At 39.4% G+C, this 25,061-nt stretch overlaps 1 protein-coding gene across 1 annotated transcript; it reads right to left on the bottom strand.

The window, feature by feature from the left end:
• Positions 1-580: 580 nt before the first annotated feature.
• On the bottom strand, positions 581-20,544 carry F5 (coagulation factor V). Its single transcript, XM_040053871.2, has 14 exons — positions 20,371-20,544; positions 17,167-17,258; positions 16,046-16,168; positions 14,776-14,988; positions 12,074-12,217; positions 10,900-11,121; positions 10,203-10,368; positions 8,281-8,458; positions 7,100-7,202; positions 6,514-6,725; positions 5,624-5,774; positions 4,736-4,948; positions 1,052-2,993; positions 581-662 (listed from the first exon to the last, which is right to left on the bottom strand). The coding sequence occupies exons 1-14, from the start codon at positions 20,529-20,531 to the stop codon at positions 581-583; spliced, it is 4,002 nt and encodes a 1,333-aa protein (XP_039909805.1). The 5' UTR covers positions 20,532-20,544.
• Between the last annotated feature and the right edge of the window lie 4,517 nt (positions 20,545-25,061).

Raw genomic sequence — 25,061 nt, forward strand, 5'->3', positions numbered from 1 at the left:
TTTTATTTCCATCAAGCTAAATGGAAATTCAATTTGAGAAATAATCTACATTTGCAGATTAATTTTGCATAATGAAAATTTTCTTGTTCCTGTTTTGGCTGCTTTTGATAAAAATCTAGTTGTGCAAGCTTTGGTTCAGCTTTCTGATGAAAAGTGAACAAGGAATTCTCTGCCTCGTTGGGTGAGCACTGATCCTAACCTGTATCAATTAAGAGAGTGAATTTTTAGTACAGTGTTTCTCTCAGTATATTCTCAGATATTTTTTGCTGTGGCACAGTAGCCAGTCTTCCCCATCAAAACGTAAGAAAATCCCTCAACATTAGGGTTTGTGATCCAGATTCTGATTCCCCTAAACAGCAGGAGCAACAATAATACTTCATGCAGCTTTGTTTTTACTCTTAATATAAGGCAGTCTCCAGTGTGGTTAAACACTTTGCAGCTTTCATATACTTTTCAATACTGCAGCTTTGTGAAGTTGGAAAGTGCTGTTATCCCATTTTCCAACACAGAACTGAGACACCAGAACTATTTCCTGCTAGTGCTAGAAACTGATTTCTTCTGCCTAGAAGCACATCCCACCCTAGATTCCATCAGTTAGTCCATCAAATTCCTGGAAAGACATTGCACAAGGAGGTCTTTGTCCTACGTACAGGTACCAAGAACTAGAGCACAAAGTAAAACAGGTCATTCAAGTACAACAAAAATAACCTGCAAGATTCCCTCTTGAACTCTTACAATGAGTTTTCTAACTGATGTATTGAAGACTCTTTCTAGTGAGTCTACAAAAGAGGGTTAAGAAAAAAAAAAGAGTTCTTAGCTGTGTTGTCCTTGATTATAGTAATCTCACTGATATTTCTAAGGGGTGTGAGTCTCCCGTGGAAAATTCTCATGGTTCTGCCACTGAAATGTTGGAAATCAGATGGCACATTACAGATGATTTTAAGTTTATCAGCATGTGAATCAACATTCTGCAAGGAGGTTTCAGGATGGCCAAATGAAAGCCAAATGAAAGCCAGGATGGCCAAATGAAAGCAAACTATTTAAGGCAAACCTTTTCTTGTATCCTGCATAGTTCCAGCAGACCTCTTTAGCTGCGATGTAGTATCTCCTCTCGTTGCCCCTGCTGCGCAGGTAGTGCTCAGCGATGTCATCAGGGTTACGCTGCCTGCTGATGTTCACCTTGGGGTCTGTCATGTAGGGGTCATCAAAGCTCACATAATGGTACTCGTATTCCCCAGCCAAGCTTTCGTCGCTGTAGGACTCTCCTATCACGTATTCGTAGTCTCCGTCGGTTCGGGGAAGCCCGATTGTGATGGACGGCCTAAACTGCCGCGGGGTGAGGGTGTGGTTCAGCGACTCTCCGTGCCTGGCTCTACTCAGATCCACCCTCTGGCTGACCTCACCGGGCTCCTTGGTGGCGTTTGTGCAACACGGCGCTGCGGTGTGGTTGGTCCCACCCGGAAACAACGCACGGCCAAACCCCACCGTGGAATTGCTGGGCTTTTTGGGGTTTTTACTCCTTGGGCTCAGCAAGTAGGTGATCTTTGCATCATCCTTCTTTCTCCTACGGACCTTGATGAAGGTTCCAGACAAAGTCAAGGTATCGTTGTTGTTTCCCTCCTTTCCTCTCTGAGTTGGGTCCACGTGGATTCCTTTCTGGTTTTCCCCCATCAGATGTGAGAACCTTTGATACTTCTTCATATCATCCTTATTTATGGATGCTGTACCATTTCTGCCATGATGATGTAACTTACCATCAGCAGATTTATCTAAGCTTGCCTCTAATCCCAGATTCGTCTTTGAAGACACCAAATTCCATTCCTCACTAGTCATTTTAGATGAATATTTCCCAGCCCCGGGCAATGATGATTCGAGTAAGTTCTTCACTACAGCAGGGCTGGAGTTAGGGCTTGTACTGTCTAACATATATTCTAAAGAAAAAGCATCTGCTGGTTTATCTTTGGATATCCTGGGTTCAGAAAGGCTGGATGCATTAGACTCATCTCCTACTGTGAGGTCCAAATCCAGTGTCAAGTTAACTCTGTGTGTGGCATTTTCCATCCTCTTTCCCTCCTCTTCCAGATCATCCTCATATTCATTTGGCAGTTGGCCAGTTCCCACCATGGCTTCATTGGATGTGTCCTCTGTATGATGCACAGAATGAGGTGCATCAGTCTTGTCAGAAAATGAGGCATTTTTATTTCGGACATGATTTAGAAGGGCATTCATCTTTTGGACAGAGTAAAACTTAATGGCCAGTGAGCTTCGCCTTTTCCTTTTCTTATTAGTGGTAAAATTTCCTCTTCCTGTGCTTTGCTCTTGATGTTCATCTGGAAAAGGTTTACTGTCCTTTCCACCAGCTGGAAGTTCTTCTGCAACATTCACTGGGCCTTCCCCACTGCTCAGCAAGTGTTCACCTGAGGACATGTTATTGTGAGTTATTTCATAGTTGCTCTGGCTTCTATTCACAAATACCAAGTCAGCCTCTCCATCACTTGTGGTAACTAAAAATAAATCCTCTTCTGCTGTGACTGATGTGTGATTTGTCTGGAATGTTTCGGCCTTGACTGGGGGAAGAGGAGTGATAGGAGTTTCTGAGAACTTAGAGTTGTTTGTTGTTCCACTACTATTTATAGCTGTCAGACCTGAGCCAGCTGCCACCTCAGAACTCGAGGCATCAGTGTCTTCATACTGCTCCCAGGCCAGTGCTGTAAGATTTTGTTTTTCTTCATCACCTGCTGCATTTCTTGAGCCTCGGATAGAGTAAAAAGAAGCCAGGTAATCCTGATAATCTGATTCCTCCTTGTCCTCCTCATTTTCTTGCACATCTTCCTCAGCTGAGGTGGGAACAGCCTTTCTTTCAGTCTTGGTGGGAGTTAAATCCACAACATCCAATGTTTCATCTTCCTCAGACTCACATTTAGCGTCCCTGAATCTCAGCCTCATGCCATAACTCATTTCTGGGGTGCCCCAGGATGCCAAAAGCCAAGTACCTGCAATTGAAATAAAAGTGTTATGAGAGTGGACATTGTCTATCAAGTAAGTGGCCAAGGCAAATAGCTGGGGTTGCTTCTACTGCATCTGCTATAGCAGACTGCTAATTTTTATCTGGGATATTCATGGGCTCTCATTGCAATGAAAAAGACTTATTAAATGTAGACAAATAAGAGCACATATAAACACATCTAGGAGATGGAACTCTTCTCCATAGATTAAGCTGTAACTAGAACCTGAAGCCAAAAATAACCCATGAAAGAGATGGATATGAAAAAGAAAGAAACAAATTAAAGGATCCTATGTTTAGATCTGGATCTAAGAGTGAGACCTTTCAAGATAAAGTTTCAATTTTATCCTGTCCTTACTAGTGCATGCACTGCTACATAGATAGAACATTCTGAGCAGAGCAAATACATTGTGTGGCAATGTTGGCAAACATCTGATAAACACAGTATTTTAAAAGCTTTTGAATGAATAATGGATGATCTTTAATAAGTATAATAAGAATAAAGCAATTTGAATTTCCAATCTGGCACAAGCTACTAAGCTGCCAATCTGAGGCATCTCAGATTAATTTAAAGGTTTTAATAATTCCTCCAAAACCTAGTCACAACATAAGTTCTCTATTGGAAACTAGGATCTTCAGAGAAGAAAATAAAATCTGTTTCCCCAGACAACATCAAATCAAATTCTTTGCTTGTTACACCTTGCTTTTGGAACTAGCAGAAATGACAGAATAGACGGAATTAACACCCTGAGAAAACAGGGGGTTTTATTAAAAAGGCCACATACAGTTCTTCCTGTATTGATCAGCTTGAAGTAACATGCACAGCCTTTCTGTTTACTCACAGCAAATTTATCAAAGAAAATATGCCCTAGATGGAAAGAATAGAATGCATACCAAAATCAAGCAAAAATACAACTTTATTACTGGGGAAGTTTCTATAAAGTCTAATAAAGTTTTAATGATTCCCTAGTCTTGAGCAATACAAGCCACTTAAACATTTTTATGTTAAAACGTCTTGATGCTGTGCAATACATAAAATATATTTTTTAAAAAATAAAATATTTTAAATGTGATAAGGATACTTAAACCTCGAGGGATTTTAGAAAGGATCACTCAAAGTGCACAGACTTCTACAACAAAGAATCTGTCCTTTTGGAAGTAATGCCTTAAATGTGGACTACATGGGTTCTGATGCCCCCTCTTCCAAGACATGGCATTAATTCTGTGTAGATATTGAGATGCATCCCACAGACCAGTGACCTGGCTCAGGCAGGCAGACTTTACTGCTGCTGAATGACCACAAGCCTAAGGTCAGGTGGAGCCATTTTGCTCAGTAATGACCAGCAGAATTTGACAGTTTCAGCCCATTTTACACTGCTCAGGATAGAAAAGAATGTGGCAAACCTGGAAATCATACAATGGACTTGATACCAGTTTCTAAGAAGATTCTTGCCTTAAAATTACCATTACTAACTCCAGTATTAGTTGTGAAGTGAAGAAAAACAAATTACAAGACAGCCAACAAAAAGAGCTTCAGTGCAGCATACAGTTATGCAAAGTTGGTGCAGCCAGCAAGACTCCATGAACATCACTTGCACTGGGGAATGATTCGATGTTTTCCAGCACTGTGTTTATCAGAAGGGTTTTTTCCCTATTTAGGTAAGTCCTTATAGACTGGAGATTAAACAATGTCTTAGAAGTGCTGTCAAACACTGCAGTTCCACCACTTACCACCATTGTCCATTTCTACTGTGACCGATTCTCCGCTCATTGGGAAAAGACTCAATGTATCCTCGTATTTCCCTTGATACTGAAAAGAATGTCCAGCCAGGCGAACAGAGACGACCTCATCATGAGTGCCAACACTGAAGAAGTGCCACTGAACCACAGTATCTCGGCAAAATCCAAGGATTTCGCTGCTGTCAGACACATAGCCATTTATTGCTAAAAGGAAAGCAAAGTAAAACTGGTTTCAGTATTTTTATTTTAAAACTTCCTGTTATTTGATGCCAGTCCACTGGACTCATGTTTGCACTGGAAAGACACCGGCACAGGGCTGAAATCATGGTAATTTCCATCTCTGAATATATTATCTCTAGGGCAGCAGGGTGCTGCATCAAAATTTAGCTGACCCTTGTCTTTGTTTCTGGGTCCAGAGCCAGCCTAGCTACTAGTGGCAAGGTGTGGGCCTTTTCTCCCTGGCAGCTAGCAATAAAACAAGGGGAAATGGCCTCAAGTTGCACCAGGGGAGGTTCAGGTTGGATATTAGGAAAAATTTCTTCACTGAGCTGTTCAACCACTGGAACAGGCTCCCAAAGGAACTTACAGGGTCATCATTCCTGGAAGTGTTCAAAAAAACAAGCAAACGTGGCACTCTGCGATATGTTTTAGTGGGCATGCTGGTATTAGGTCAGAAGTTGGAGATGATCTTGGAGGCCTTTCCCAACCTTTCAAATTCCTATGATATTTCCTACTTCTGTCCATTGCCACTTGGCACGGTTAGAGGCTCACTGACTCTCCGGAGGATTCCCCGATCACACATACTTCTGAGAAGAAGCAACCACTGAGTGCTCAGGTTCATATAAGCTTTCCTATTATTCATCTCAGTCTCACACTCACTGTGCATTATGTTTGAGTTATAGAACTTGGGATCATCCCTTTTAACAGTGGCTGGGTTGCTGCAGTACTCCTTGATGTTATCCTCTAGGTACCAGCTCTTATTTTCATCGAACACAGCGAACATTGCCTGCTGCTCCTCATCTGCCTTTTTCTGAAAGACAGTCAACACCACAATTACATTTTATCAGCAGACACACGTGTTAAGAACTCAATGCTACAATCTCTTTCTTACTATATAAGCAGCATAAGCTTCACCAAAGTCCTGGAAAGTGTGATCCAAAGGCTATGGGGAAGGGAGTAGAAGATCCAAAGTTCAATCCTACTACTGCAACCAACCTGTGGTAGAACACTGGGCAAGCCTCTAGCACTGCTGATACACAGGTGGTTTATTATTGGGTTCTCTGTAACACCGCCAGACTTCCGGTTTGACCTGACAAAGCTTTAGATATTTTTTAATCTCAAGTCTTGCTCAAGTCTTTGACAAGAAAGATTTCAATAACTGGTAAAGGGAAGCCCTCTCCCAGAGCCCTCCCATGCTGTTTTGTTTGTTCTAGATTCATTGTGCCTAAGATTGTCAGATGCCGTGGAGTAAAGGACCTGGTCGGATCTAAAGATCTTCAGAGTATGAAAATATAATAGCAGCAGGAAAATTTATTATCAAGTCTAGAAATAGGCTTTCAAGTCAGGCTGACCTTTTGTTGACCTTTCTTAGCTCTTGCTAAGAAACACAGAACATAATTCCTCTACTGCTATGGACAGTTAGAGGATTGCTCCTTCAGGAGCCTATTGGTTTAACTGCTCTCTACAGAACAGTTCTCGAAGGAAAGTAAAACTAAATTCAGTGAAGACCAAATAACATTACTTGACCAAAATCTGCCCAAACAAGTTACCTGCACACCCTTTTGTGTCAGTGCTTCACTTTTACAAATCAGAAGTGGGCCAATCAGTCCAGAGGCTATATCTCTCTCAATATTTACAGCACTGTGATACAGCCTTGTAATACACTGTGCATCCTGTGCAGTGGGTTGGTCTGTTTTAGCAATTTTCCACTCGTAAGTGTACGTCTTCCCTGGTTCAACTCCTCTGCTCTGGGTGCCATTGCCTAAGGGAAAACAAGAACAGTAATGCTACAAACTCAGACACAGATCTTAATATCAAGCTGCACCTTCTAATAACATTGGTGCAGTTTGGCCATTAAAAGCTACCTTGAGATAACTGAAGTTCAGCAAGAGCTTTTGTCTCTCTAAAATCACAAACAAGAACAGAAAACTAAGACAACAAATAGAAGGTATTTGTCTCTGCTTTGCAGAAAATACCTTGGTTTCTCTACAAGGCAACACAGCAGGTAAGCAGAGGCAGAGCACAGAACTGAGGTCTCCCAGTCATGCACATTCCCAGCCACAGCACCCCTTCAAAGCAACAAAACCATCCATAACAGTTAGTGATGTGCAAAAATATATTTCACAAATTTTTTACCTGTGGGATCCAGAGGATAATCAGCTCCTTCTGCATTCTTTGCAAGTGTCACTCCATGGAAATAAATGCTGTAGGGTCGACTGGCCTTATTTTTGAATACGATCTACATTGATAGGCAAATGAAAAAAAAAAACATAATTAGAATTCAACAAATCCTTGTCTGAATACATAATGAAGTTACCACTACAGTAGAATTTGCCTGGGTTTAGCCCAGAAAGTACCAGGAAGGCAAAAGGGTGTCTTAAATACTGTTTGATATATATAAAGCCAAAGAATGAATACTGTTACCATTCTGATGAACTTTGTAGACCCCACTGAGTGAAATTCAGCTGCTTACAGCTGGGCTCTGGAAGGTCTAAAAAGAACATTTCTTCTGCCAGCTACTAGGCACACACTATCTCTGGGAATATGAAGTTACTGACTGAAGTCCTTAAAAACCTCCAGTATGGGAGAAAAGAAAATTTAAAACCAAAACTTGTCACAGATTCTAAGACCCAGAGGGGATATGTAAGGAAAACATAAATTTTCCTGCCTATTCTTGACAAAATCAGGATTAAAAAAAAAAAAAAAAAATAAAAGAGAGAGACAGAGAAAGAGAAGAAAAAAAGGAACATGCTAAGCTCAAATTCAGAGCCACAGAGTCATGGTGGAAATTATAGAAGTTAAAGGCCATGGAACTTCATGGTGCATTATTAAATGACAACAGAAAGACAAGTGGATGTTGCAGCAGCACAAGTTTGTAATGCAGATGTTTTGTAGTTTCATGGTATAACCTCATGAAATAACATTTGATTATGGAAACTGAGTACCTTTGTCTAAAACAGCCAGAAAAAAATATCAGCATAAGAAACAAGAGGCTCATGAAGTTCAGCCTCACATATAAATCCCCTCAGAAGTCCACCCATGTCTAGGGTTTTTCCCCCACATTTTGGAATGTCAACACACATTTTATAGAGTGCGACTGAAGCACGTTTATGTTGTAAAATAAAGCACAATCACAGAAACTATAGAAGGAATACTGAAAAATGCAAGCTAAACACTGTTACTTGTGATCATACCTTTTAACAGGGCCAATATTTAGAACATCAGCTATATTCTTTGAAACACAACACAAATCAAGCTAGTTCCTTTGTATCTCTGCCTCAATGAAAACCAATAATCTCTGTATTAATGTTACTTACTTTGACTTTATCATTGATCTGAGCTCTGATAATAGGGCCCAAGATTCCAGTTTCCTTGGGACGAGGATTTTCCAGGCGTTTGGTGAAGCTGGCATCAGTATATTGCCTAAAAATAGCCTTTTTATACCTTTTACCTATGAGATTGGAGAAGTTGTCCAAGTGTTGTGATTTATAGTGTCTTAAAAATAAAGGAAAACAAAAAGAAAAAAAAAATTTAAAAAAGAAATATTCAACAAAACCTGAATAGCAGCATCTGTTAAAATACAAAATTAGTGTTCAAGCAACTGGTAGAAATCTCACTGCTTGAAAAAAAAATCCAAACCCTAAACTAACTTAATGCTTTTCACCCCAAATTCTAACCTAAATTAGATAAGAAGAATCTTCGACAATCACTTGTGTTTTGTTATTACATATGACCAATTAATATCAGAGTTTACCTTTAATTTAACAGTGTACATACAAGTAAGAAACAAACTGGAGCAGCAGGTACTTTCAAGGTAAGATAGAAATCACTGTTCTCCTTTTTCAAAGGCCTAGTTGAGCATAGAGAAAAATTTGCTGATAGTAGCAAAGACTCCAGGAGAAATAGGAACACAACCCTAATCCCAGCCAGGCACCATACAGTAAGCAGTGTTACACAGAGGTTTCAAACATTAAAACTGTTAATGCTGAGAGAAAAGCTGGAATAAACACTTCGAATTTACACAGAGCAACATGTTTTTGTCATTCATACTTCAAAAAACGTTACAGTAAAGGGATAAACTCTGCAGTTTTGAACAAAGGAGGAAAAATCGGAGCACTCTGGTGGTTAAGTGAGGCAGTGTGATGGGCAGGAAAGATATAAATGTTAGTTCTGTGAAGTTCAAGAGCACATAAGGGAAGCAAATCACGCCAAAGGAGAACGAGTTGTGCCAACACTGTATTTCTAAGGAGGTATATGAAACTATAACCCTTACAGAATTAGGAATTTGTTTTGTCCTCCTTAAATCCTTAAAGATTCTTATGAATATCAGCTTGCAAAGACTTGTAAAGGTGCAAATAGCATTGGGGAATTGACAGATTGCAAATTTAACCCCACAGTGCACTGATAGCACTATATACTATGACATCATGTATGTTACAGAATTCCTTCTATTTGTCTTAAGTTGAGCAAAACAGCCCAATATGCTTACTTATTATGATTTGTACTCCATCTACATTGGGACTGTGCAGAGGTCATCTATAGAGAGCTCTTTCTCCTGTCACCTTATTGTACTGAACTTGTAAAAACTTTCAATCTCCAGAAATAGTCCCTCCCTTTCTCTTCCTCTTAAGGATTGTTTATTTCAACAGAATTGATGCTGAGAAGTATTTTAGAAAATAGGCTTGTATGCTACTTTGGACAATTCCTAAGTAATCTTGTTATTTTGGGCTCCCAGTGAGAAGCAGAAGGTGTCCACTGTTGGGCTTCTCAGCAAAGAAAGGCACTGACACTGGTGAGAGTCCAGTGAAGGGCCACTGTGGTGATCAGGGAGCCAGAGCACTTGGCTTAGAAGCAAAATTCCAGATTCTTCAGTCATGCAAAGACATAGCTGAGGGAGCATCTTATCTTTAACCTCAACTATCACATTGACATTATAGAGAAAGCAGGACCACATGCTTCTCAGAGCTGAATGGTGAAGAGATGAGACACAATGGACACAAGGTGCAATGTGAGAAAGAACGTTTAGATATAAGGAAAAGCTTTTTCACTGTAAAGTTGCAAAGTTGCCGAGACAAGCTGAGGGGTCCCTGCACTTGGAAACTATAAAAATGCAACTGCATAAGGTCCACTGCAACAGGATCCAACCTTGCTCTTGGATACCAAGTGGTTCTTTCCAAATAGAATTATCCTGTGATTTCATGCTAACATTCTCTCTTATACTGACAAAGTATTATTTTACCTATCAAGGGTGTCTGGAATATTTGGGGCATAATCCCAGGTAACTTCTTCTGCAGCAATGAAATAGTCCCAGGTTTTGACCATAAGACGTTCTCTATAGGAGAGACGACTCTTCTTCACCTCTTTGTCCCCACAGTCCCTTACAGTGAGGTAACCGTGCATGCCAGCTAATTGAGAGGAAACAGGACCAGAGTGATTTCCCATCTGAGGAACTCTTACCACTTCGGCTGTTTTTGACCCCCCAAAAATATCTCCAGCTCTTATAAGACAGATTTCTTTCCTCATTCTTTAAAACAGAATTCTGATCATTGCTGAAAGATACCACTTTCAAATGACAAACAGAAAATATTTTCATCACATTGAAGTAGCCTTAGGTGAAAGCACTCAGTTTCTCAGGAAACAGGTGGTTTCTTACTAAATCTATAGTGGTGCTTATCTGAACAATTCACAGACACTTAGATGCTGGAGTATTGAATCACTGCTGCTCTGTAAGGTGGACACTGCAGTAAAGCTGCAGATAAGAACATCTATCAGTTCACCATACACTTCCAACAGAATGCCCTGTTCTTGGGTCAATTTCTTAGTGAAATGACAAAACCACCTGAAACAGATTAACTGTACTGTTGCAAAACAGTAGAAGCCATTTGGGACATAGATAAAGACAGCTTTACATGTGCCTAATAACTAGGTTTCCTTGCCTTGCAGGTGCTTTTGGACAAGAGAAGATATGAGCCACCTTCCTTCCTCAGTCACGGTCATGTTTATGGTGGTTGAGGCTCCTCCCACCAAGTTAACAGCAGAAACTCGGCGATGTTTTTGCTCCATGGACTGGCCATTGATATGAATGGAGAAGATTTCTGGCTTGGAACTCATTCCTATCAAGTGCCAGCTAATGTTGTCGTATGCACAAGCCTCTAAATCTGAAAGAGACATGAGATTAGGGTTCAGAACGCAGGCAAATCATGCAAGTTCCCCATGCATCCTGGGTTTGAAGTGAATCTTCACTGAAAACATTAAAAAAAAATTGCTGTGATTGATGCTTGCAACAAGAGGAAGTTTCAGAAGCGTGTAAATGGAACAGATACCAAAATCCTGTAGGCCAGTGGAAGACAGGTGTTAAAATCTTACCTTCAAGTGACAAACTGACTTACAATGAGATGGCAAAATAAGGAAAAAAAACAGTGCCTTCTTTTGGAAAGCTGACCTGGCCTTGCCTGGGGAGTGAGGTGAAAGCAGGGCAGGAAAGGCAAAGAACAAAACAAGGATCTAAGCTAAAGACTGATGGCAGTACCTGGTGACAGTAACTACCCTCTCCAATAGTTCCTTTAAAAAATCTCCACTTAAGAAAACCTTATGTATTTGCTCAAAGGATGGGAGAGAGATATGAAAGTTTTTTTCTTAGCAGAACAGAAAAACACTAGTAACAGAATAGCCCCACCATCATCTTCCTAGACTTTTCACTTAATTGAGTCTTTTAATGATAACTGACTTTCCACTTTCAAGAAGTTTTTCACCCAGCAGGATCTATATGATGTAGAACCAACAATTCACTTAATCAAATCACTGTCTCACCATCAGCTTGGTAAAAAAAAAAAAAAAGAGGAGCTTACTACATTTTTTTTTTAAGTTAGTAATCCTTTTCTTCAAGCAAAAGTCTTCTTAGAAGCAATCTCATTGCTCCTACCAGTAATTTAGCATGACTTCCCTTCAGCAGCACAGTTTTTCTTCCAGAATTTAGATGCTCACAGACACATTCTAAAAAAGGCTGTATCCCATTTCCCCACATTCTCATTCTTGTGCATGAAAAGCAACTGAAGGTAATATTCAGTGGTCATAAATGTTAGTTTAATTTCACACAAGCCTGGACAGTACCTGGTAACGTTCCATCAGAATAGCCATTAATTGTATACTTGACTGATGCTGATCTTTGCCAACTCTTGTTTTCATCAAACACACCGAACATCAGTACATATTCCCTGTCAAAATGTTTCTGTGACCCATCCTCATTTAGACTTCCTGTGAAGGAGAAACAACAGGTCTTAACTTAAAGCAGAAATAAGGCAGATTTCATGTGCAGTTGCACTAATGTGTATCTAATGAGCTTGCTTCACCTGTTAGCATGTACTGGCTGAGCCAGATCAAAACAAGGCCTTAAGAATGCTCATAATGTGATTTTATTTCTGGAAGTACTTTTGGATTGGGTAACCACCAAATCAAAAGTCTGAAGTATTCCAGAGAGGATAAACATCATGCAATGAATTGTCTCAGACAATTTCTGGCCATGTGTTGCAGAGATCACCTTAATGAAGGGGAGCATCAAACACCTCCAGTTCACAGTCAGGTGTTGCCCTCTCTTTTCAGACTGTGAGGCAAGGAGAAGAGTGATGGCAGAGTCACCAGCAGTGTGAACAGCACCTTTTCAAGCACTGAGGTCATCAGCCCTTTTAAAAAGCTTAAAACTGATCACTCAGCAAACAACATTTATACACAAAACACTTCAACAGACACTGCTGCGCTGGATTAGTTACAAGAAACTGTCCTGGTTGATTTTGTGACACAGATGTAATTTCTGCCAAGAAGGAGAATTCATTCTGGACATGCCACACAGTTCTGTAGATAGCTCACATCAAAAACTTCCACTTGCTACTTTCAAAACATTATCTGGTCCCTCTGGATTCCAGGAATTAAAAATTTGCAAACTTGTTGATTATTCTACCTAGGAAAAACAGCAATAGAAGAAATTATGCCTCCCCATCTCAACAGGACAGGAGAGAATACAGGAAGAACAAAAAAGAAAAATCTCATGGGTCAATAAAGATGGTTCAAAGGTGAAGGAAAGAGGGGTAAACAACTAGCAACACAGAAGAAATCACTCATCATCTCCCACAAGCTGACTGATGCCCAGCCAGTCTCTCAAAAACAGTCACCTTGGAAGTCAACACCCCTTGTCCTCCCCACACTGTTGTTTCCTCCTCTGCCTCCAGCTTTTATTGCAGAATGATGTTAATGGTAGAAAATAGCCCATTGGCCAATTTGTTTCATCTGGGTCCCCTCCCAACCCACTGTTTGGGGAGGTCTGAGCAGGAAAAAGAGAAAGTCTTGACAGTGTGCAAGCACTGTTCAGCAGCAGCTCAAACGTGGGTGGGTGTATTATCAGTGCTAATAAGCCACAAATACAAAACACAGCACCATATGAGCGAAGAAACGAAACTCTGTGCCAGGCAGACCAAACACAGAGGTACATTGTACATCTACCAGACACAGTGCCCAGTCAAAAAACTGTGTTCAGAAATCTTAAAAATATGCATAGTGAGCTGTTTGTCTTTGTTCTGGCCAGAAATGGACACCTGCATTTTCGTGAAGGTAGATGTCACACCAGTCCATCCCAAATTCATATCCTACTCAAGCCCAGAGAGCATGAATTTGAGAAGCTTGAGAAGGAAGTAGTTTCAAAGTATCTGCCCAGATCAGCTCAAACAGTATGCCATAAAATATACATATACACAGAAACCCAGAGAAAGAGAACCCAAGAAAATTAGGAAAATAACAAGTCCTAGATAATACTAAAAGCACTGATCATCAAAACAATTCAGGAGGAGCATAATTAATACTAATGCCACTCCTTTGGGGTGATAAGAGTAGGTGTGTTCTGCACTAAAAAGGGTATCTGTGGGTGAGGAGAGTGTCCTTGTGCAACCCACACTGAACCAGTGTTCTGTTTACTTTCAGGAAAGCTTTGAGGTCCAAGTCCATGCAGTCTGCACAAAATTTTTGACCCAAGCTAAATAACTCACAGCACGTTCACAACAAGAAGGATATATAACTTGGATAAACCTTGGATTTAAGGGACCAGTAAGTAGTTTAAGTACTTTACACCGTGGCACATTGTTTCAGTTGTCCCTTAAACCAGGGATGTGTATCTAGCAGCTATTTACAAGTGCTACAAGACACCAGTTATTAGTGGAGATGGAATCCAATGGTTCAGACTGCTAAAATCTAAAACCCCTGATCACATGAAAAAACAATTCTAAGATTTATAATCTGTTCAAATTTGGCCATATCTTCAAATGACTAGCAAAATACACACTGCTCTGCAATTTTAAACCCATGTTACAGAAGAGAGATTCCAGGTTCTGGATCAGACAGCCTCTAAAAGACAATGGATAAAACAATTATTTCCTGCCTTATTCTCTGAAATGGCCAAACCATTTTGAATGAAGTTTTAGAAAATATTTATTCTAAGACAAGAAATTTGAGGTCATAAATTTAGCAGTTAAGCAACTGGAAATGCAACCGCTAAAGGAAAACATATTTATCTGCAATGCAAATAAATGAATGCAATGCAAATTTATTAATGTTTTCTGCTCATCTTATAATTATAGGATGGAACTGCATGAAAGCTGGCATTTAATAACTTTAACATCTAAAAGAATGATGTTAAAAATATTTGGTTTATACTGCATGTAAAGATGTGAAAAAGAAAATAATGTGTCTTCTCTCATTATCATACATTATCATCTTTGTTAAGAAATAAAGATGTATTACCTTATAGTAGGCTTACTGCATTTCATTACCTTTCTTACAGATCAGCAATGCTCCAATCAGACCAGAGTTAAAATCCATTGCCATATTCTCATGAGAATAGTAAACATAAGTAAGACAAGGAAGGTCAGCTTCTCTTGGACCAATTTCTTCTGATATATCCCACACATATGTGTAGAGCTGGCCTGGAAGTACAGCATCATCTCGTTTTTCTGCAGGTGATGTTCTGTCATCATACAGGGAGCCTGCCAAGAGAAGAGTCAGTGAGGCGTCATGAAGACAAAGAGCAATTAATAAGCCTGGAATATTTCCCTACAATCAGTTCCAAAAGCTTGGTTTGATCTTGCTTATATGATATTTCAGCTTCAAAGAGATCACTCATGACTCCACTCACACATTCAGAGTAGCATGGGGAGAGTAGCTATTTCAACACCACCCTGTTTCTTACAGATTAAAGATTTCCTGGAAGTATCATCCCTGCCAAAAGGTTGGGCTCTTTGTCAGTCTGGCCAGGGTTAGGATGGGATGAAGCTTCAGCCTTTGCTCACTGACGCTCTGCAGTGGAATGCTGCTCACTCTGTCACCTTTCTAACTGTCTCTCATAAAGCCACTGCCTGGGCAGGCACTGCCTTGCTGCCTTACGCCTTTTGTACACTGCACATTCACACTGTGAGCAGTAATGGCTCATGTCTGAGCCTGCCATATCCAACAGACCTGCAATATGACAAAGGGGAGACAGAGAATCGAAATCCAAAGTGCAAAAAGTACATTAATTAATAAGACAGTCAAACTGAACTGCCCATCACTTCCTATGAGATGTCCTGTTCAACTTCATGAGATGGAGTTGCAAAACTCCTTTTGCACCCACACAAAAAACAAAGTCTTGCATGAATTTGTAAACTGAGGGTCAGAGCTCTGTCTCAGCACCCAGGACAGGGCAATCCAAGAAGCATGAGCAAGTAAATGTCTATACTCGTCTTGGTATAGACATTTTACTGTCCATTTGGTCACAGTTTATCATCTCTTTCTGCTGGTCTAGCAAAGCACTACAAAGCTGAGCATTAAATGCTGAGTATCAGAACAGCATGATCAGCACTGTTAGGAAACTGTACTCATGACACTCATATTCCTAGTGTTACACAGGAGAACAAGAAAGGAACAAATAACGGACGTGAGGTTGAGATCGAGGATCAACAGATATCTGTGTTACACATAGCCTCAAACACTGATCTGGATCCCTCTCAACATTTCATGCAGTAGTCTACAAGTAAATGAACAAAACAGAGTTTTTACAGTATTTACCTTCTTGATTTTTGCTGTAAATGAGGCCCTGAGGATGAATACTGACTGGCTTGTCAGCCATATTTTTAAGGTGAACTACTAAAGTATCTCCCACTTCAGCACGCAGGGTTGGTCCCAGAAGTCCTGTAGTTATTCAAGATAAGAGAGAGGAAAATATTAATAAAACAGTATGTTTAGTGAAACAAAGAATTTTCTCCCCCGTTAGAAAATGCTGGCTCTCAAAGTACACGTTCCAAAATTAATGCAGAGAATGCAATAACACTGCAATGAAGACTTACCCATAACGAGGCATATCAGTACTTAAAGCCTGTATTGCATAGCCAGAAATGTTATAAATTATGTATCTGGCAAATAGCACTTAAAAATCACAGGAAGATAGTAGATTTAGGGATAAAAAGCTATTTACAGATACAGAAACTTTATCAAAAGTCATCTTGAGGTTCATTGCAAATTTCTAGGAATCTTTCACATACAATTTAATTAAATAGTTCTAGAAGATAAACAATTTATAGTTTAAGAGTTTAGAGAAAGACATTCAAACACATTGCTTCAAGTAGCACTCTGAATTCACAGAAGCCACAGAACAAAGAGATCTTTCAAACCCCAAATGTTATCCAAATAAATAATCAGTTCCACACTGCAAATTTCTTGAGGCATTTCCTGCAAAAGGTTTCAAGAGCTTGTACCCCTATTACCCATGTTGCAAAAACAAGCAATTGAAAAGGCTACTAAGACAACTTTTGGCTTCTTAGTCTCTTTTCTTGTAAACTATTTTGTAAATATTTAGTTTCAGGCCTCAGGCTCCTTCCATGTGAACTCAGTGTTATCACTGCAGCTGTGCCATACAAATATACATGCCTGTGGTAAATCTCATCAGACGCTGAAAAGAAAGGAAACAACTTTGTATGGTGCAACTGATTTGCAGACAGCCACATCCTCTGAAAGCCTAACCTTTCTATGGCCTTTGGAAGCCTCGTTCCTGCACGGCAGAGACCTCACCCCCTGTGCCTATTTGGTTCACGTGCAAATAATGGACACAAAAATACAGGCTTGCTTAGGTTGCCAGTGGCTTTAAAACAAGCAACAAAGGAAAATACTCAGAACATTTAATTCCTGTTTACCTGCAAAGGTATTTGCTGATTTTTCTTTTTTAAAATCCACTTCATATTCTCTGTAAGAAATTTTCTTAAATACAGGATCTGAATGTTCCAATCTGAAACCAAAAGAGTTACAAAAAATATTGAAAGGACAAAGATTCTCAGAGAGGTCATTGCTGTTTAAAGGATACCTCAAAAAATGAATCTTGGAGATATATTTAATCACTTGCACATTTTACTGAAGGCAAAGCACACAATCCAACTCTTTGTAGTGTCGTCCCTTCCCCCTCTTACTCTGTAGAATCTATGATGTTCCTGAGCCAGATCATATAGGGCATCCAATATGCATACCTAGAACAGTTCAACACTGATTTTGCTGGTGGTTTTAATGGGTCCTTTTGATTCTGGGGTAAAGATGACTTTGTTTTGTCCAAGCTACAGAGGAAGATGTCCCAACCATACTTAACCTAGAAAGCATCTGACAAGACACAGTGAAAGAAATCTGGATTTCTGTTTATTTAGCCCTATGTTTGAACTTTAGGACTCACCAGAATGGTTTTACAACAGCACTAGCAGCAGGTTCCTGTCACAGGAATGACTCTGGAGGCAAGCACAAAGCTGTTCTCTGACAACAATTACGGATCTCACAGCACGTTAGAAAATGAGAAACACTGCAACTGCCCTTAGTCTCGTTTTGTAAACAATTTGGCACCCAGTAGACCACACAATGTTTTCTTAGAAAATATTTAGGCAAGCAGAAGGAAACCAGCACAGGGCACTTCTGCAATGGAAATAATGACGGGAAGAGGGCTGAGAGCATAACAGCCATTCACATTTATTGCTTGATTTACTACAGTATGTACGACGACTGAATCCAACAGTAATTCCACTTGCTTTCTTTGTAATGCCCTTCCAGGCACACTTGACAGTGAGGATGGGCTGCTCAAGCATGTCGAGGCTGAGCAGAGAGAACAAAGAGAACCCACTTCAGTAACATCCAGACTGCATAAGGGGGAGATCGCTTTTGGAAGAGATCTCTTGTAAATTCCTCTGCAATCCTCTTGCCACAGCAGAGTCAGACAGAAGAAATTGGTGTTTCAGTTAATTCCTCTCTCCTTAAAGTCATTGATAAAATTTTGTTTAACTCTTTAAGGGGAAGGATGGGATCCACAACCTTCATTGACAAGAGCTGCCCTAATGTGGCAATGTTCAAGAGAATATGCATGTAAGACTGTAGGGTAGAAGAGGAAATTTATCAGTTGTATAGTGAGGAGGAATAAAATACAGAGTGCACTAACACTTCAGAAATATCACACTATGCAAGCAGGTCTAGATACATAACTTTAGGAATTGCAGCAGCAACACTGCAAGATGCACAGATAATATATTTTCACTTTGTGCTGAAGTGCCTTACAAATAAATAGCACTTGAGCATGGTAAACTCTGTGAAGATGAGACTGACACTCAGAGATGTTAGGTATCCTTTTCTAGCCTGCATGACTGGAAAATTAAGGAAATCACTGAGGAAGAATCCATTTTCCTTTCAGCCTCTCCTCAGTTATTTAGAAATAAAAGCACCAAAGTATCAGATTCTGACACTGCATTTAGACATTCAGCTTCCACTGAAATCAGCACAAGTTACATACTCCAATACCTTTGGGATCCAAGCCATTAATTCTTCCTCAGTGAGCATATTTGTGTTGTGAGGTTTTTTGTTTTTCTGGTTTGTTGTCTTTTTTTTTTTTTTTTTTTAAGTTGCTAGTTTTGTTGGGTTTTGTTTGCTTGTTTGTTTGTTTTGGGTTTTAGTTAAATTTCTATAAGCTCTACAAAATTCATTAGACCCATCTGGGATGTGACTTGCTCTAAATACTTAGGCAAGGTAACTCAATAGATATTGCATATAAAATACTGCTGGGTTATCTCAGAGAACTTCAGCTGAGGTTTTAGACAGTCTTGTGAGTCTCTACTGCATGAAAACACTCCATCCATAATGCAAATTTAACCAAATAGCAGCTGATGCTCAGCGCCCAGTGCAGAAGATAATGAAGTTCTAATTCATTCAGGTCAATCCTTAAATGGCATCTGGCTTCATGTTCCTGCCTTTAAATCCTATTTTCTTCTGTCTCGCCAGTTTGACATCATGCTTATACTAGCTCTATTAAACTTTCAAGGGAGTTTTAGAAATCAAAGAATCTTTGTTATAATTAAATCTTGGGGAAGAAAAGCAGTTAGAAAGTCATAATCTGAACTAGAATTCTTCCATATGATCCTGAAATGCAATAAATGTTTAGGAAAAAAAAAATTTAAAAAAATTAAAAAAAAAAAAAAGGCAAGTAATCCATCTGTATATATATATATATATATATATAAAAGCAGAAGTATCAAAGAACACCCCAATTTTTAATGTAGGAAAACAAGTAATTTTTAATTAATATTAATGTTTAATTTTTAGTAATTTTCCCCCTAATTTAAACAGAACTCGAAATTACATCCAAGTTCTGTAATCTGTAGCATTGTACGTGCAGTATTTATAATCCTAAGGACAGTAGTAGTAATAAAAATAACTTATTTCAATACTCTTGATTGGTGGATGCAGGTAGGCTGACCACTGTGCAACACTATCTGAAAAAAAATAAAATCATTCTTTTTCACTTAATGAAGCAGAGTAACGCTTGATCTTACCACCTTTACTCATCAGAACTCAGAATAAACATTTCACAAAACTCCTGAACAACTCAGAAACTGTACAGCTAGTTCCAAAGTTCATCTGGCTCTGAGGCAAGTGAAAGTGATAGCATCAAAACTGGAACATAATTATTCCTTCAGCAAATTCAAAAGTCTTAAGGTTTTTGAAATCTTACCAAACCGTGGCTCAACCTAACATTGCTCAACATCCATGCACCTAAAATAAATACATTAAAAAAACCCAAGCAATCGACATTAGGCTATGCAATAATGACAAAAGTAAGTCCTGGAGCTTATTTAACAGAAGTGCTCTGAAAACATAAAAATAACTCTATCCAATAATGCAGCAAATAAAAAGGAGCTTTTAATATGTCACTGGCTCTAGTTCAGATCATGGTGTTAAAGGTCAACCAGGTTCCTCTGAAATCAACAGACTCCAAAGTCCTCTTGGGCTCTGCAATTCCACAGGAGATGAGAGACACAAACCACTTCTCAGGCACAAGGGAGGACTAATTTCATCCTCCTTTCGCTGTACTTTGTTACCTGGACTTTTGCTCCGGCTCCGGTTTGTAGGTCCAGCTAGTGATCTGTGCAGCTATATAGTGCTCCCTGACCCGCACCGCTCCCGCCACGTGCTGCTCTGAGTCTGGCCACCACGAACCAAGCAGAAGCAAGAGAAAAAACTGCAAGCAGTGCAGCGTCATGGTAGAGGTGCCTGTTGATGCTGCTCTGGAAGACAAGGCAGGAACCACTGCTTTTATTGCCGTTGCTGCTTCTAACTTCCCCTCAGAAATGAAATAATTATGATGCAACAGGGTAACATTTGCTATGCTCAGGTCATTGCTCTTCACCGCCGCCTCCCCTTACTGACAGGGATCCAATAGAGATAAAAAAACTGTTTAAACTACCTTCCTTCCCCTCCTCCACACCACCTCCTGCAGGAGACCAGCACCAAGGAGAAGCAGCTTCAGCCCCACTAGGTGGTTGTGCCACTGTGTACTGAAGCAGCAGGATATCAGAGGCAGAAGATTATTTAGATTACTTCAATTACAGGATGTTTGACCTGTACGGCCAGGAAAAAGGGGGGCAAATTTTCTATCTTCCCAGAAAACAGAAACCCAGCACATGGCTGGCACTGATGGAAATTTCCCAGGTAGATGCTGCACCTCCTAAGAAATCATTCCCAGGTTAAAAGCAAAATACTGAAGGATTAGGTAATGAGGAGTAGAATTGGGTGCAGAGCTAAGATCTAGTTCAGATCACCGTGTACTGCACGCTCAGAACAGTAAGGCAGCCGCCTTTCCAAACACTGCCAGCTTCAGCTTGATTCCCACTACACTCCCAAATACCTCAGGTAATAGGTAACCAATGAGCTTCTCAGTGGCAGCTACCAGGTCAGACTGGAGACTTTTAATCTAGTCTGGCCTAGGGTCTGTTGACAGTTATCTAACAAGAAATGATTAGGAAAATACCTTTTGATAAGGTAATTACCAGTGTCAGATGTATTACCAAAAATGTTTCCCTGCTTTTGCCAGTGCTAAGAAGTTGGACAAAACAACAAGGAAATTGTTGATCATGTTTCCACACACTCAATTACTAGAAAAAAGAAAAAAATCCTACTATTTTTTTTTTTTTTTTTTGGCCAGAAAATGAGAACATTTTCAATAATGTTGTCCTAATATTTTAATAAAAAAAGTATCTAGCACTCCAAATCAAAATAACTCCACTCCAAAACTAGACAAGGACAACGTTTCATGTTGGATTACTTCAAAAGAAAACCTGATCAATTCTAGCTTTGATCTATTTTTTTAACAGCAGAATGGCCTAACAAGCAGCTTGGTTAATTTTATCCAAACTATGTGGTACTTAGAAGAAACAGGGAAGATGGTTGGGAAAAAAACCCAAACCAAACCAACAAACAAAAACAAACAAACAAACAAAAAAACCCCAAAACAACAACAAAACCCCACAACAAACCAATAAAACAAACAAAAAACCAAACCAACAACCAACCAACCAAAAAAAAAATTGATGAAGACCAACAAATCTTCCTGTGATTCTGTTTAATGAACTAAGTGTTTATATTTGAATCTTCCATTATAAGTAGGCTTCTAATAATTTTTCCTTTTAATAAAAGGCTAAAATATTGCAAGCTAAAAATTATTACCCAGATTACCTGATTAACAGCCCCAGCTTTGTGTCTGTGAGCTGGGAATCATCAAAGCTGATGTCAATTGGTTACTTCCCTTTTATCCATTTTGAGGAATGTGGGAGCTGTATTTTTAAAATTCCTTAGTCAAGAATTATGCAGTATCACTCTAAAGGTAAGAGTTTCTTTCATAAGTGTGGCTGATCATATTGATAGTTTTAAAGAACAGTATCAAATTGCACTAGATACTATCCATTAAGCTACATTGATTACCATTTGTTACCCTTCTTTAGCCCTTTAAGAACAAGAAAGCCAATACTGGCAGCTTGCTTATTTTCTCATCTTCTCACATTTTAAGTATCAATGTAAAATTGACCTGCCTGAAATCATCTGCATCAGCCTTAGAGTCTTCTCTTTTTTTCTTTCTTTGTTTAAGCTATTTCATCACACTGTATCCTCTAGGCTTTATGAAGTTTCAGTGTTCTGAAAATCATTATCAATCATCCAAAGACATTGTTCCCTTCCACCTGATCATTAATTTCTAATATCTGCAATTATATACTGTCTGATGTTGCAACTGTCTAACACATATATATATATTTTTTTTTAAAAAAAAAATTAACATTGGTTGCCTGAAAGCTATTGCTATTAGTCCCTGACAAGTGACTACAGAATATATTCTTTCAGGCTGGAGTCTTCCAAGACAATGCAACTTTATTGGCTATTCATATATTTAGCTCTGACCTTTTTTTCTACTTCACAACACTGCACATGCTGCAAACTTCGTATTTCATCCTCAGTGCTTACCCACATGTTCAAGTGTAAATTACTAGTCAACAAGAACATCAAAAAATCATGTGGTCAACAGCCATGCAGGGAGGAATGTGGCTCCAGTGCAGGCTGGCAAGACAATCGCTGCAGCACAATGAACAAAGCCATTCCCAAAACAAAGTGGTACCTTTGGGATGTACTGATGCTGAAATGCCAAATGAAAACAAAGCCGTTATCTTTTAGCACTAAGAGCATGTCTGCATCTTCCAACTGGGCAAGATTATTGTCTATTCTGACACCCAGTAATTATGGTCTTGATTTCTTGTTATGCTACATGTGAAAACATACTAAAGGTATACTTGCAGTCCTGCTCTAAGAGCTGAACTGTGAAATTAACTAGCGGTGCCAGTTTTCCACCTGGCCTGGGTGAAATAGCCTAGGCTGATTCTGAGTGATCAAGAACAGATCATTAAAAAGAGATGTAAAGCAGTGATATGCAAATAACATTCCTGCAAATAACAAATTAGGATCCACAACAAACCTGGTTCTATTTCATCAAAAAAAAAAAAAAATACCCTAAGTGCCACAGGCAGTCATATCCTGATGCCTGCCATCAGCTTTCACAACTGGTGGTGGAGAGGGAGCTAGCACAGAGAAGAAAAGATTGTACAACAACAGTTGTGGAACTGGTTGCTAATAACGCCCTAAGAGAGATCTCTCTCTCATTCAAACACACAAATCAATCCACAGCAAGCGTACTTTAGTGCAGGGTGAGCAGGCTTCATGGGCAAACAAGGCGTTAAGTATTGAATCAGCAGCGAACACGTGGTTCTGAAGTGGGTAAAAGCCAGAGGGGGCACTTACCAACTCTGCCAGGCACAACGGGGAACAGAGGCCGTCAGCCCAATATCTTCACTTCTGCAAGCGGGTGCTAAAGCCAAGAAGGGTTAACCTGTGAAACAGCTCCGTTTAGAAGCTGAAAGTAGATGTGCCACGCCAAAAAAACATACGGGCAGGCAAAAAGAAAAGATGGCAAGAGAAACTGAGGCTTTCTTTCAGAGAACAAGTTACACAAAAGAAGATGTATGTGTTTTGATGACAGCCCACACAAGAACACATTGTGTACACTGTTAAGGGAAGGCAGGCTGTATGACTTCTGTGGTCATAAACAAACTAAAAGACAGTAAGAATGTAGAAGGGCATTTCTGTTTGTCCTGGCACTTCAGAAGCGCTTCAGAAGACAAATACTCTTGTTGATTTAAACCTAAATATATTCACAGTATAAAATTGTATTTTTCCTTAGCAGAAAAGCAAATGTCCCTTGTTAGAATTGGGTGTTTCTCCAGTTGATGTTTGCCAAAACCACTGATTTAGCAGGACCCAAAACTATTTGCACAGAGATGCTGAATTCAGTAAAGTTACAGGAAAAAAAAATAAACATGTTTATTTTCTAAATGCCGTAAAACCTAATTTCAGTGATTTAAGGAATTTGCCTAAAACCACTAGCTTGTGGTCTGAAAAAAATAATTTTAAGGAACAAACACGGATATACAAGCTTCCTCTCTTCAAAAACTGCATTAATGACATCTCACTTAAAATTTCGGACTGACTCAAGTGAAGCCCATCTTTTTCTTCCTGTATGTTTAATTTTTGCCAGAAAAATTTCAGTTTTACTCAACAAAGAATTTTGCTCCTACTCATTGTTTGTGTTCTCTGTGTTCCAGTTTGTCCTCTTTACTAAGAGATTTCTGTATTTGCTCAAGCTTACAACTGATATGCACCATGGGAGCAGCTGGCCTCATGCTGTCCGTCTAGCAGCATATCCATCTTGGACTTTTCTGTAGAGAACAACAGTAAAAGGATACCAGTGCAAAAGTTTGGAGCAAGGAAGATCCATATTTTTTTCATCATAAATCCTTGTGGCAACTGAAACTGTACTATCAAAAAAAAAAAAAGCCCCATATCAAGTTGTGCACACCTACTTCCAACAATAAGGATGATATTCTGAATGAATTGAATTTTTCATTCTTTATACAGTTTTATTTTCTACATCCAGGTTTGTTTGTTTTTTTGTGTGGTTTGTTTTGTTGGTTCCCCCCCCGCCCTCCCCCCCAAATAACAGACTTAAAACAGATCTTGCAAGTTCCTGGCATAAAACACTATTTTCCACTAGAAAAGCAGATAGGCATGTTTCAGAAAGAAACATGAAATCAGTAAGCTTTTAACATAATAAACCCCTAAATTATAACTGTCCCTACAGACTTCACAACACAGACAAATTCAAAGCATTCTAGTTCTCTAGTAGGCTCAGGCT

Source organism: Hirundo rustica, chromosome 2 (genome assembly GCF_015227805.2).
Source record: "Hirundo rustica isolate bHirRus1 chromosome 2, bHirRus1.pri.v3, whole genome shotgun sequence".
Lineage (NCBI taxonomy): Eukaryota > Metazoa > Chordata > Aves > Passeriformes > Hirundinidae > Hirundo > Hirundo rustica.